General features: G+C 50.3%; 1 protein-coding gene across 1 annotated transcript; it reads left to right on the top strand.

The window, feature by feature from the left end:
* The first annotated feature begins 11,401 nt into the window (after nucleotides 1-11,401).
* On the top strand, nucleotides 11,402-12,531 carry LOC149334603 (uncharacterized). Its single transcript, XM_089557961.1, has one exon. It carries the CDS (start codon nucleotides 11,575-11,577, stop codon nucleotides 12,529-12,531), a length of 957 nt encoding a protein of 318 aa, XP_089414087.1. The 5' UTR covers nucleotides 11,402-11,574.
* Nucleotides 12,532-15,607: the final 3,076 nt, after the last annotated feature.

Raw genomic sequence — 15,607 nt, 5'->3', positions numbered from 1 at the left:
AAACTAAACGCCGAACTTGACACAGCGACGAACTGCACGCAGCAATTAGTCCGGGGCTATCAGGGACTCAAAATCGAATACGTCTGCCGTCTTGGCTGTCGTGCTAATAGTGGCGCTGATACCCGAGTCAAATTTTCAGTTTCGTTTTTTAAGACAAATTTGAAGAACGCACAGAGCCATTTGTTCTCGTAGTTCCCAATTCCTGAGGTTGGAAGTTGCAGTTTATCGGCTGTCAATTGTGTGTGAAAGGTGGTGCGTTAGTCGAAGTTCCCCGTCTGTTTCTTCTTTCGAGCCTGGGTCATTCGCAACAATTCTGCCGAATGCTTGTGCTATCTTTGCAGCGAGAGGCTGCAACAAAAATCATCGAGAACAGCGCTATATGGCTTACACTATTTTACCATCCTTGAGCCCTCTCCTGTCTCTGGTATGCATCGATGAGCACACCGATGGCGAGACCAAAGGAGATTATAATGAGGAACCTGCCACAGGATAACACTCGCCGCTGCGGTTGCGAACACGCTGGTAACAATACTGCAAGGCGATTTCGAATTCCTGTCGCATTCCTGTGCTATTCACTTCTGATCACGCTTGTACCTTGATTGTAAAGCCGTGAGGCTGGCACGTTGGCAGAGCCAATGGCGGCAGCGCATCAATGTTTGAACCGTAGCTGTATAAGACAGCAACGAAAATGCACAATTTAAAAAATTGGCAGTTAAAAAAGAGCTGCAGTTAAGCTTTGTTTGACGTCATGGCTGTCGCAGTTGGCGCACAATGCACTGGGAGCACCACGATAACAGTTGAGGCAAGCGCGTTATATCGCCCTTCTTCCGCATGCGTAGCAACTGTGGTAAACACGCGGCTGCTAGTAGCGTCATACGAGGAAGCCGAGCGCGCGCCGATGCACACTCGGTAAACACGCGCAGAGCGCGCGAACGACGGCGAAGGACGACCGGCGGCGAACTCGCGCATGCGCAGCTGTGGCTAAAATTGAGTACGGCGCACGCCAGACCCGGTGTGCACTAGTCTAGTGAAGCTTTTCACTTCAAAAAGCACGGCTGTTACACTCATTTCGCTTATATAGAGGTTACAGATTCGCCGTCGCGGTGGCTCAGTGGTTATGGTGCTCGGCTGCTGGCCCGAAAGATGCGGGTTCGATCCTTGCCGCAGCGGTTGAATTTCGATGGAGGCGAAATTCCAGAGGTCCGTGCACTGTGCGTTGTCAGTGCACGTTAAAGAACCCCAGGTGGTCGAAATTTTTATTTATTTATTTATTGATACTGCGATCTTTTACAACACCTTCGCAGGGTGGGCACACAATATAGAAATACATAAATTCTGGAAACAACAAAACGGTCTCAGGTACAAGCAAGCAATTCAAAAACAATTGATCAACAATTTAAGATCAAGAACACAATTGCAAAAAAGTACAAACGAAACACAGAAATGTAGCGGTACGACATTATAAAAAAGTTAAAGGTGGCTTTCAAACCTTTTTAGTGAAGTTTATGTTACTGCATCATTAGTTAGATTATTCCAGTCTGTAAATTTCCGGAGCCCTCCACTACGGCGTCTCTCATAGCCTTAGTCGCTTTGGGTCGTTAAACCCCATAAACCAACAAAGAGGTTACGGATTCCTCTCGTGGAAGGGCGGGCAGCCCAGGGAAGCCACGCCGTCGGCTGAGTGCCTCGATCAGAAGACGGAGGCGAGTCCGTGACGCGTCAAGGCGCACGATAGGCTGGATGAGCCGGGCAGCACGAGGGTGCATCTGGGCTGCGCCGCGCCGGGAAAATTCGGAGGGCACTTTAGACTGCTTACGTGGAGGAATGCGAAAGCATAAGTTTTGAGGAGAGGAAAGCAAAGGGCGCGGTGGCTCTCAGATCTCGACATCTCGGTGGACACCTCAACGGTGCTTTAAAACTTTTTGTGACCCATTTTGTGACCAATTACACAGCACTTTTTTGTGACTCATGTTTGGGCACTTTTTGCGAACCATTTTGTGACCCGTGACTCAGCGCTTCTCTTGACCCATGACTCATCACTTTTTTGTGATTCATTTTGTGATCCATGACTGAGTAATTATTGTGACCAATTTTGTGGCCGATGAATAAACACTTTTTGTGACCCATGACACAGCACATTGTGTGACCAAAATTTTCACCCATGACACAGCGCTTTACGTGACAATATTGTGACCCCTGAGTCAGTACATTTTACTGACCCATCTTGGGGTCCATGACTCAGTACTTTTTGTGACCCAATTTTGGACCCATGACTCATGACTTCGATTACGAATGACTCAGCACTTTTCATGGCCATGGCTGAGCATCCTGATATGATTTTGTATGCGAGTGATGAGTAACGATAGAAGACTCATGACTCACACGACTATGATTCGGTGCTGATACGCCACTTTTGTGGACAGTTACCAATCACTTATCGCTTATCGACCAATTATATATTACCAAACACTTATAAATTATCAACCAATTATTAATTCTCAGTCAGATTTCAATTATTCAACGTCCATGTAAGTGCTCGTGCGTTTTTTTATTAATGGACCCTTTTAATTGATTGGTTATCAATTGCATCATTCTTATTATACTTCTATCTCTATTACCCATTGTCAAATTTGGCGCAACAATTCGTTTTCAGATTTGACGCCTCGCGTCTGCTCCACTCACGTACGCACTCTTTAGATGTTCTTTTACATTTTTGGTTCCAATTAATGAACTAACCATCCTATCGACATTAAATTTCTTGAACATCATCCTCACATCATCCTCCTTCGATTACAGCCCCTCGTCTGGCGCTATCTCTTCTGAGAGCGACACAATCACTGCCGACACGTTTTGATGACACGCATTGCCGACACGATCCCGCCGACATAGCCTAGTAATGTTTTCGCATTAAAAGATTCCAACAAGGAACCTGCCAGCGGATGATAACACTCGGCACTGTGGTTGCGAACACGCCGGTAACAAAACAACAAGGCTGCAGGGCGATTTCGCATTCCTGTGGCATCAGATGTGCTAATCTTCTTCGAACCCCCCTGTACCTTCATTGTAATGCAATGAGTTCACACGTTCTGATGACACGCATTGTGGACACAACCCCACCGGCATAGCCTAGTAATTCTTTCGCATTAAAAGATTCCAACAAGGAACTTGCCAGCGGATGATAACACTCAGCACTGTGGTTGCGAACACGCCGGTAACAAAACAACAAGGCTGCAGGGCGATTTCGCATTCCTGTGGCATCAGATGTGCTTATCTTCTGCGAACCCCCTGTACCTTCATTGTAATGCAATGAGTTCACACGTTCTGATGACACGCATTGTGGACACAACCCCACCGGCATAGCCTAGTAATGTTTTCGCATTAAAAGATTCCAACAAGGAACCTGCCAGCGGATGATAACACTCGGCACTGTGGTTGCGAACACGCCGGTAACAAAACAAGGCTGCAGGGCGATTTCGCATTCCTGTGGCATCAGATGTGCTAATCTTCTTCGAACCCCTCTGTACCTTCATTGTAATGCAATGAGTTCACACGTTCTGATGACACGCATTGTGGACACAACCCCTCCGGCATAGCCTAGTAATGCTTTCGCATTAAAAGATTACAACAAGGAACCTGCCAGCGGATGATAACACTCGGCACTGTGGTTGCGAACACGCCGGTAACAAAACAACAAGGCTGCAGGGCGATTTCGCATTCCTGTGGCATCAGATGTGCTAATCTTCTTCGAACCCCCCTGTACCTTCATTGTAATACAATGAGTTCACACGTTCTGATGACACGCATTGTGGACACAACCCCACCGGCATAGCCTAGTAATGCTTTCGCATTAAAAGATTCCAACAAGGAACCTGCCAGCGGATGATAACACTCGGCACTGTGGTTGCGAACACGCCGGTAACAAAACAACAAGGCTGCAGGGCGATTTCGCATTCCTGTGGCATCAGATGTGCTCATCTTCTTCGAACCCCTCTGTACCTTCATTGTAATGCAATGAGTTCACACGTTCTGATGACACGCATTGTGGACACAATCCCACCGGCATAGCCTAGTAATGCTTTCGCATTAATAGATTCCAACAAGGAACCTGCCAGCGGATGATAACACTGGGCACTGTGGTTGCGAACACGACGGTAACAAAACAACAAGGCTGCAGGGCGATTTCGCATTCCTGTGGTATCAGATGTGCTAATCTTCTTCGAACCCCCTGTACCTTCATTGTAATGCAATGAGTTCACACGTTCTGATGACACGCATTGTGGACACAACCCCACCGACATAGCCTAGTAATGCTTTCGCATTAAAAGATTACAACAAGGAAGCCAGCATATGGCTGAGTCAATGGTGGCAAATCAACGTTTGAACTGTCACTGTATAAGAAAACAGCGAAAATGCAAAATTTAAAAAAGCTCTGCTGGTCCTGTTCATTTCGCTGATATCATCATCATCATCAGCCTGACTACGCCCACTGCAGGGCAAAGGCCTCTCCCATGTCTCTCCAGCTAGCCTGTCCTTTGCCAGTTGCGGCCATTGTATCCCCGTAAAGTTCTTAATCTCATCCGCCCACTTAACTTTCTGCTGCCCCCTGCTGTGCTTGTCTTCTATTGGAATCCACTCTTTTACCTTTAGGCACCAGTGGTTATCTTGCCTTCGGATTACATCCCCTCCCCAAGCCCATGTCTTCCTCTTGATTGCAACTGCAACTGGAATGTCATTAAACAGGGTTTGTTCCCTCACCCACTCTGCCCGCTTCCGATCTCTTAACGTTACCCCTACCGTTTTTGTTTTCATAGCTCGCTGCGTTGTCCTTAAACTTAAGCTGGTGCCTCCTTGCTAGCCTCCATGTTTCTGTCCCATAGGTGGGTACCGGTAAGATACAGGTGTTGTATAATTTTGTTTAGATATATTGATAAACTGCCGCTGATCAATATTTCGCTATTTCGCTGATATAGAGGTTACCGTAGGGGCGCATTCCTCTCGTGAAAGGGCAGGCAGCCCAGAGAAGCCACGCCGTCGGCTGAGTGCCTTGGTGGGAAGATGGATTCCAGTCCATGACGCGGCGAGGCGAAGGCTGGGCTGGATGAGCCGGGTAGCACAAGGGTGCATCTGGGCTGCGCCACGCCGGAAAAATTGTGAGGGCACTTAACTCTGCTTACGTGGAGGAATGCGAAAGCATGCGTTTTGAGGATAGGAAAGATCGCAGTAGCTATCAGATCTCGACACCTCAGTGGACGCCTCAACGGCGCCTTACCCTTTTTGTGATCCATTTGTGACCCATAACTCAGCACTTTTTTGACCCATGTTTAGGCACTTTTTGTGAACCATTTTGTGACCTGTGACTCAGCGTTTTTCGTGATCCAAGACTCGGCACGTTTTGTGTCCAAGGTTGTCACCCATGAATCAGAGCTTTTCGTGACCCATGACTCAGCATATTTTGCGATCAAGATTGTGACCCATGACTCAACGCTTTAGGTGAACATGTCAGGATATCGTGGCCGGCTTTATAGTTTGGATGGCGCCGAAGTTCTATTTTTCGGGCCAACCTGCCTATCACTGCACTCTCCGTAAGTTCGGAGGGGAAGGAGCGACAAACTTCTCCCCCACGCGTGCAAAAGATGAGGTTCGACTGCTGACCGACGATAGGGGCCTGGCTTGATTAGACGTTGACCGGAGGCATGAGGCGTAGGCAAGTTTCTTTGGAAACCCTTTTACTTGGGCAACGGATAACAACAAGTTGCAACACAAAGCTCAACAAAGCAGCATCAATACACAGGCGCGACGCGAAACACAAAATGAGGGACGCTAACATCTATTACAGGAAGAAGAAAACATAAGCGGGAGAACTATACAACAACGTTACACTGTTAAAGCAATATTGTACAAAAGATGGCACGAGAAAAAGCGGCAGGACAAAGAAAAAGAGTACAAGCGCGTGGGGAGAAACGGTGGCTTAGCTGCGGGGTGACAAGGTGCGGTCGCACGGAGCGTCGGGCTGCGGAGGCGCGCAGGGCTGATGGGGGTGTTGCGGATACGGGCAAACTTGGGCCACACGTCGTCGGCGCCGCCGTCGCCGCACTCCACGCGTCAGACTTCGCCAAAGTTCGCTTGCCGATCACTTCCCTGGCTGACCTCAAACGCGTCCACACGCACCGAAATCTCCAAGGCTCCCCGGCTCGCGATTTTCCCACCGCCGCGTTCTCATGGCGAACGAACAAACAAACAAACGAACGAACAAACAAACAAACAAACAAACAAACAAACAAACAAACAAACAAACAAACAAACAAACAAACAAACAAACAAACAAACAAACAAACAAACAAACAAACAAACAAACAAACAAACGAATCCTTAAGGCCCAGTGCGCCAACGATTTGCAGATGTTGAAAAGGAGGAAAAGAAACACGAAGGAACAGAGAAGGGACGCGAGGGAAAGTTAGGGTCCTAACGAGGAGTGAGGCTAACTTGCGAAGGTCTGGAAGGGTGCCGGGGCGTTCGATCGACAGGGAAGAGGTAAGGCATCTTAGGGCAGCCATTAATTCTATCCCTCCTACCGTTTCTCCACCCACTCCTTCACCAACACCCCAAACCTCTTCACCTACACCCCAACCCTCCACACTCCCTCCACAAAAGAAACACAGACCAGAAGACATTCCAGACATGGATTCTAAGTTACAAAACTTTGCCCAACAGCTCGAAGCCAGTATTCTGGCTCAGACTCAAAATTACATTGAAGCCGCCATCACTAAGCTTACAGAAACTATTATCAGTCAGGTAACCTGTACTATTCTACCACAAATTCCACAAATAATTGCTGGAATGTCTTCACATATCCCAGCTAGCAACCCCATAGCTGCTCCCATCCTCCGCCCCCCCCCCCCCCCCCCCCCCCCACCCTCCAGCATGGCCCAGTTGACGGGCAATAATCTCCAATTAAGCATCCTACAATGGCACTGCAGTGGGTTTCGTCGCAAACGAGACCCCCTGCAGCAGCTCCTCTCTGCTTCCGCCACACCCCCTGATGTAGTAGCACTTCAGGATGCTGGCACAAATTTATAGCTGCCAGGATACGCTCTGGTACCCTCCGACACCACTCCAAACCCCAGGGTTACCACGTATCTCCAACATTTCGTACCATACACTTGCCATGTACTAACCTCGCCGGTAGCTCACACATTCCTCCACTCACAGATCTCAGCCCCTCTTCATCCTCAACTGTTACCTCCTTCCGAGGCAACCGGTCTCAGATTTAATCTCTGTAATTAAAGCCGCCTCCAACGCTGCAAAAAACGACCCCCTCATTATATTAGGGGATTTAAACTGAGCAAATGTAGACTGGGGGTACACACGCACTAACAAGAGAGGAGCGGAATTGAGCAACACACTTCAGATGCACGGCCTGTCCATATATAATGATCTGAGCACACCTACAAGAATCGGCAATAGTGTCACTGCCGACACAAGCCCAGATCTTACCTTTGGTAGCAACCTTCCCACACCGGTGTGGACAAACTCGAATGAGGCCCTGGGCAGTGGTCATTATATCATAACTATACAGTTTGATTTCGCCAAAAAAGCTAAAACCTACCGTGTCCGAATTACCAGCTGGGATAATCTTCGGAAGCACAGAGAGGCCAAAACATTAGAATCCCCCTTTAACCTCCACACATGGATGACAGAGCTGAAAAAGGATGTCTAGGCATTCACGCAAACATTAGACGCCACCCCCGAGACTCCCGTTGCAAACAGTCGCTTAGCGCACCTACTGCAAGCTCAAAACAGTATCCTCACACGCTGGAAAACCCACAAGCAAAATCGGAAACTTAAGCTAAAATTAGCGCAACTACAGAAACAAAGAGAAGAACACAGTGCCGCACTCAGTAAATCTAACTGGCACCAATTATGTGACGGATTACGAGGTAATCTCTCCTCCACCAGGGCCTGGCATCTTTTGCGACATATGATAGACCCCACTCAAGCTAAAAAGCAAACTCGGCTCACGCTCAAAATACTTACCCATAAAAATCGTCAAAATCATCAAGCACTGTTACGCCAACTCCAATCAACTTATACCACTGTGGGCCATGCTGTATCATATCCCGACTATGTAGGCCCCGATCAACCCTCCCTCGACGCCCCCATTATGGAGGTTGAAGTCAGAGCAGCCCTTATCAAGCTCCGAAACTCAACCCCTGGGGAGGACCAAATCACCAATGTCATGCTCAGAAATCTAGATGACCTTTCAATTTCCCTTCTCACCGACTACTTCAATGAGTGCTGGGAAATGGGGGCGCTACCTGCTGAATGGAAGCACGCGGGAAAATAATTTTCGTTCCTAAACCAAATAAGCCCATTAAAGGTGTACTGAAGAGGAATCTGAACTTGTCTTTTTGCCGCGGGAACTCGATCTACACGTTCCTAGCATTCTTAGAAACTGCGACTTATTGCCCTGTGTGGCCAATTTCCCTAATTAAATCGAATTAACGTCCGGCTCCCGTCCTTTTTTTTGAATTCTGCCTCGTACGGTGGGCGGAGTCGACCAACGCGTGGAGTGCCTTTCACCCAGTCCCGTGGCGGCTTGCCGCTCTGCCATCGGCGGAGTAATACGTAGTAGTCCGTAGTAGCAAATAGTCCGCGCGTTTTTCTTTTCGGAGTGTCTAGCGTTCCGTCCAGACGGAACATTTGCTGCTGCTGCAGTTCCGTCCAGACGGAATATTTACTGCAGCTAGAGTTCCGTCCATACAATAGACAATTATAGTTTCACGTACAAAGAAGCTCCACGTAAGTAGAGCGCTTACGGGTCATCAGTGGGTATGCGCAGAACGTGAAGTGTCTGTGTGGGTCGCACGGGCGTACGTGAGATTCGGATCTTTGCGTTGCGGTCTTCACGTTGCTTGCGTACGTGGCGTTGGCAAGATGGCGGCGCCCTGCCCGCCCGCTTCACAGCGATAACAGCTTCGTCGCTAATCCCTCGACGTGGTATCGTGCTGGAAGCTGCTGTATTTGCCTTCAGTTAGTCCATTCTTGCTCTCGCATGACGTTTTAGGTGAGAACTAGCTTTTGTTTTCCAGATAGAAATCCGTTTCAGCAGCTTCTAAGCCTGACGGCGAAGCGTTTGTGGTCGTCATAGCAACGAGTGTGCCGACGGTCTCGCGAGACCACGCGAAGCTCTAAACCTAGCGGGATATCGCGAGACCCTCGGCACAGTCAGCGGGAAAGCAAAACCGTGCACGTTTTGGCTCCATACGCAGACGTCGTCAACATGAGTGGGACACCAGCGCGCCTTCGCTTCTCGAAAAGCGATGATTTAAATATGATGCCGGGCGTGAAAGAATGCAATCCCTTTGAAGATAACATGCAACATACAGTTCGGTGGAATAAAATCGCTCAACGTTTGTCAGAAGAGAGGGTGAAAGTGTTTTCCGCCCGCACTGCGGCTTGGCCTGGCTGCGCTCCAAGCAGCTCGACTAAGCAAAATTAGTTTTCTTTGTACTAGATGGCGCGGCTCCACATGATAGCGCATTTTTAGGTTCTGCGGCAAATCTACACAGTTTGCGTCCCGTACGCAAACTGTACGAAGCGACACGAGCGTACGCTACGTAGACTGCTCACGTTTACGTGCGTGAAGGTTCTACGTACGTAAAACTAAAACTGTCTAATGTCCATACGGCCCATACTATTCAAAATGGGTGATTTCTACCCACATAAATCATTTCTTTGCGTCTGGAATAGCCAGTTGACCAAGCTGTATCCAGATGTTCTCTGTACGCATGTATACGGCACCAAAATATCTGTCCGCATACTGCGTTTAGTTACATCTTCGAAGGTATAACTTCCGTGCATGCATGCAGGATCGGGAAAATGACACTGTTGGAAGCAGAGTGCAGAAACTCTTCGCGAAGTGATGTGAAGCCCTGTCGCTATTTGTGCTGCAAGATGACGTAGCGCGAAAAAGACTAAGACGTACACAAACGGTCAACAAGCATCATGCGAACGCACCAACAAACCCAAGCCAAAACTCGATCTATTGCCATTTCTCACTGACGGCTTGGAAAATTAAATGATGCAGCAGAATATCCTGTCATACATTAGGCGGAACAGGATTGCCACTTTTTTAAATGTGTGGATTTCTAAGTGGACACAGGCCACCAACCACCGCGGGTTCGAGCTTCGGGCGAGCCAAGGGCCCCGATCAGCCGTCACCACACACACACTGGGACACCGATGCAGTGCACTCAACCTCCGCTGGGAGGAGAGCGATTCGCCGCAAAGAAATAGGCCTCCAAGTTCACCAAGGAGACGTTTATTCACGTCGTCCTTCAGCAGTACACACACACTCAATCGTCACCCCGTCCCGGGGGCGCGCGAGGAGCAAGGCTCCGCAAAGCGGAGAGTTGGGCAAGTTGGATAACATTCATGATGTAAAAAATAGCGCACAGGGAACACAAGGGACGGAAAGTAAACGACGCAGACAAGCGCTTGTCTGCGTCGTTTACTTTCCGTCCCTTGTGTTCCCTGTGCGCTATTTTAGAGCGCAGCTCTTTGGCGTCCGTTCCTGGGTTTCGCGTCGTCGTCGGCGTCGGCCTCGTAACCAGCTCCGCCCAATATCACGCTTTTCAATTGGTCGAAATGCTCGTGACGTCACAGTGCGCGAATTTCAAATGGGGCCAATTGTACTTTGGCTAGTAACCATGCAACCAATCAAAGGGATCGTATAGTGATGCTGCAACTAAGTTGCACTGAGTTTAGTTAATTGCTTAATTAATCAATTAGCCTAATTAATATAGAGGAGAATGAAGAGGTCAGAAGAAAAGAAAAGAAAGACGCGCGCCGCAACGACAACAGAGTCCGCGGAATGAGACGCTGCTAAAAAACAGATAAGTACGAAACGCGTTCCCTCCACCACCACGCACTTCCCCACTCAGTAAGACGTTGCTTCATATACGTTGTGTCGAACATCCTAGACAGTTCCAACAATTGACAGGTTAATGACAGAACACGATGGATAGAAATACAAGAATATAAATATGAAATAGCCTAATTAACCTTTCTAGTTAGACCGCATAAATCAATAAAACCGAGAACGAAATTGGTCGAGTTGGGGAATCGAACCAGGGTCTCCGGAGTGCGATACGAGCACGCTAGCCACTCCGTAATGCCAGCTGAATGGTTTGGAATGAACAAAGGCGCGTCTAGCCTATACGGCGTCTTCGTTCACTCCCATCTTCCCCCTTTCCCTTACGGCGAGGTGCAGGTGTCCACCTAGATATGCGAGAGACATACATTTCCTTTCCTCAAAAAATAAATTTACCGTACAGCAAGGCGTACAGCCGAATTGGCGATGGCGTTCTGTGGACTCCCTGGCAGCGTTGCAAGACGCTGTCGCGTTCCACTCTTACAGGCGAAGCTTAACATGTTAACCACACATCAGTAACACACGCAGACAGCCAATGGACGCGTCATTCGCTGGCAGCACTTGATTCATCATTCACAACCGAGCCGAAATTGCCGCTGCCGTTCGCCACTGCGAAATTATCTGCCAGTTCTTTCTGAGCCATGAGCGAGACGACCGATGGAAGTCCTCCGTCTGCTGCTGCTGCTGCTGCTGCTGCTAAACGAGCTGCCAGAGCAGAGGCCCAGCGCCGTCGCCGTCAGAATCCAGAGGTGCGTGCCGCCGAAGCAGAAGCTTACCGTCGCCGCCGTCGAGATGATGCAGGAGTACGCGTCGCCGAAGCGGAGGCTCATCGCCGCCGTCGAGAGCAACCAGCAGTAAGCGAGGCTGAAGCAGAAGCTCATCGCCGCCGCCGAGAAGACCCTGCCGTTCACGCCGCCGAAGCGGAGGCTCATCGCCGCCGTCGAGAGCAACCAGCAGTAAGCGAGGCTGAAGCAGAAGCTCATCGCCGCCGCCGAGAAGACCCTGCCGTTCACGCCGCCGAAGCGGAGGCTCATCGCCGCCGTCGAGAGCAACCAGCAGTAAGCGAGGCTGAAGCAGAAGCTCATCGCCGCCGCCGAGAAGACCCTGCCGTTCGCACCGCCGAAGCGGAGGCTCATCGCCGCCGTCGAGAGCAACCAGCAGTAAGCGAGGCTGAAGCAGAAGCTCATCGCCGTCGCAGAGAAGACTCTACCGTTCGCGCGGCCGAGGCCGAGGCCAAACGCAAACAAAGGCTCGCAAACAGTCAGGGTGCAACAAATGCTTTCCGGCGACAGTTTACAGACAATCCGTTTGGAAGTGTGTGTTCAGTGTGTGATCGGCTCTGGTTCCAAAATGACGTGAAACCGCTTCCGGATACGTGCCGTGAGAATCTCCGGTGTGCGTTTCCCAACTCGGACTTGTGTCAATTCAGACTGTGTTCTTCATGCATGCAATCTGTGCGGAAAGGTGACATTCCTCATTTTAGAGCGCAGCTCTTTGGCGTCCGTTCCTGGGTTTCGCGTCGTCGTCGGCGTTGTCGTCGGGCTCGTAACCAGCTCCGCCCCCCTTTTATCCCCCCAGCGCTAGCAGCGACCGACTGATACCGCTTGATGCCGCTGACGCCGCTAGAGAGTCAAGATAACGTGACTGCATAGAACACCGTCGGCGCCATGCAGAAAGAGGAGGAAAGGGTCCCCCCCCCCCCCCTTGTTCTTGTGTGGCGGATAGGGTGCTCTTCAGTTGCCGACGCGCCGGTTATTTCACGTAGGCCCCGGCACGTCGACGAATACGTGACCACCTTCCCACGGCTAGACCTGGTTCTTAGCGCTGCGGAAGCGAGGGTGCAGGGTATCATATTGTTTGTGTCGGCATCGGCGGCGTAGTCCCTGAAACCAACTCCGCAGCTGGGGTTGACTCACTATCGAAAAGGTGAAACAGCTTATTTGCTGCGCTCAAATTTCGCATTAGGAAGTAACGTAATCGTCGGTAATTTTTTTACATCATGAGCAAGGCTCCGCTGCGCGCACGAAGCGACTCGAGCAATGCGCGCCGCTAGCACGCCGCTGCAGGAGAATGTCCCCGCGGCAGTGCTGTGATCTCCCTCTCGTGTCGACTGTTGGGCCGGTTGCGAGAGAGAGTGGGCAATCAACGCAAGGTACGCCTTTCGGAGGTCGCTGGACCCCGCTGGACAGGCTCGAGCCGCTGCAGGTCAGAGGACACGTGCGGGCGAGCTCGAGTATATGCACTGGACCGAGCGGCAAAGGCCGGCAGGGACAAACAGTAGCGTACGCAGCTTACGGTGTCTCCGAAGTATCTCCCTCCGGGCCCCGCTTGGGCGGCCGCGCGGTGCGCGGCCGTCCAAGCGGGTCCCAAAATCCCGCCAAAAGGCACCAATGGCAAAGGCCGTTGGGGAGCCGGGGCGGAGCTGTGGCCAAATGACAGTGATTAGTCACTTAGCCGCCTCTCTACCGCCTGAGGCGGGAGCAAGTGAAAGAGGAGAAACAACGCGGGAAGCCGGCATAGCCGCGCAAAGGCAACGGCGGAGAGCCAGGATTCCCACAAATGGACATGCAAAAGTATGCAAGCAAACTGGTTTCACAATCCCTAACGCCAGCTTTAATTCCGTCTTGACATAACTCTTGTGGCAGATAATGCTGGACGGAACTGTATGGTGTCAGATACAGTTCCGTCTGGACGGAACCCCACCGCTACATGCAGTTCCGTCTGGACGGAACTTTGGCGCAAGTTGTAGTTCCGTCTGGACGGAACTCTAGCCACAGCCTTTTTTTTTATTTCTGCGGGCTTATTTTGCGGCTATATTATCTGCGAATGAAACTATTTATTCATGGAAACCTAAAAAACAAAATAATGCGAAAGCAAAGCCTCCACGGAGCTGGTTGAAAGGAACTTCACGCGTTGGTCGACTCCGCCCATCGTACGAGGCATAATTAAAAAAAAAAGGGCGGGAGCCGGACGTTAATTCGATTTAATTAGGAAAATCGGCCATACAGGGCAATAAGTTGCAGTTCCTAAGAATGCTAGGAACGTGTAGATCGAGTTCCCGCGGCAAAAAGCCAAGTTCAGAATCCTCTTCAGTGCACCTCTAATGCCCAAAACCTCCGTCCCATTTCGCTGACTTCGTGCTTGGGCAAACTGTTTGAGCATGTCATCCTCACCCGTCTCACGCAACACATGGAATCCCATGGACTATATCCACATACTATGGTAGGATTTCGATCCCACCTCTCGGCACAGGACGCCCTAGTGCAGATTTCACACACTATCCTCAATGACATGTTACATCACACCAGAGCAATCCTGGCAGTCGACCTCACCAAAGCATTCGACGAAGTTACGCACAGCGCCATCCTGCAGGGCATCCAAGAGCTGCAGTTGGGGCCTAAGACCTACAACTATATCCGGGCCTTCTTAAACGGTATATAGATAATATACAGACCCCCCCCCCCCCCCTTCACGCTTGGTAACATTGGTACCCCGCTAGGGGCGGTGTTATCTCCCTTCCTCTTCAACCTCACCCTCATCCCCCTGGCTAAGGCTCTCAGCCGCATCCCGCACTTAGGACACACACTTTACGCGGATGATATAACAGTTTGGACCACATACGGCTCGGATGGCGGCATAGAATCGACCCTTCAGGAAGCCGCTACAACTATCGCTACTCACGCCGCAAACTTTGGGCTTGAATGCGCCCCCACAAAGTCAGCACTCCTCATAATCCGCCCGCGGCCCGTCCCTACCTCCCCCATCACGATCTACCTGCATGACACTCCCATACCGCAAACACCTACTCTCCGCATTCGTGGCCTGCATTTACAGGACATGGGGAAAAAAACCTTACCCTGAAAGCACTAAAACAGTCCACTTACTCCGTCATCCATCTTCTTAGAAGGGTTTCACATTCGCGAGCCGGTCTAGACGAAGCAGACAATCTCAAGGTGCTGCATGCCTTTGTGCTTAGCTGCATTCTTTACGCCACTCCTTACCTGAACCTCTCCTGTTCGGATAAAGACAAGATCAATGCTCTTATCCGCATGGCTACCAAAGCAGCGCTAAACCTACCAAAAAGCACTAGCACGGACAGACTCTTCAAATTAGGAATGCACAACACTATACAAGAACTTATAGATGCACATCGCTACACACAGTACCTTCGTCTGGCTGGCTCGGGAACTGGACGATATATACTGAATTCTCTGGGAATTCGCATACCAGCACACACGACAGACTTCATCTCTCTCCCTCGCGCCATACACACCGCGCTTATCCTGAAACCCCTTCCTAAGAATGTACACCCTGAATACCATCAATCCCGCCGAGCCGCGCGAGCCAAAGCTCTCCATAAAGAATAAGGCACTTTAGAGGATGTTCGCTGGGTGGACGCCGCGTGTGGTCCAGACCGTTCAGTAGCTGTGGCCTACCATCCAGCAGCCCCCCCATTTACCCATTTCATAGACCCCCCTTGTGCCCCGGAAGAAGCAGAGGAAGCAGCTATAGCAATAGCCATTGCCCAAACCAATGCGGCTTATATACTTAGCGATTCCAAAACAGCCATTCTTAACTTCGCCCGCGGACGCATCTCAATATCTGCCCCGCGTGGCAGATATTGAGAATGTGCACTCTAAATCCCGATAGGCGTATTGAGCTCGTGTGGGTGCC

This window comes from Amblyomma mixtum, chromosome 8 (genome assembly GCF_055824585.1).
Source record: "Amblyomma mixtum isolate Tamu chromosome 8, ASM5582458v1, whole genome shotgun sequence".
NCBI lineage: Eukaryota > Metazoa > Arthropoda > Arachnida > Ixodida > Ixodidae > Amblyomma > Amblyomma mixtum.
This window is presented reverse-complemented; position numbering and strand designations above follow the sequence as displayed.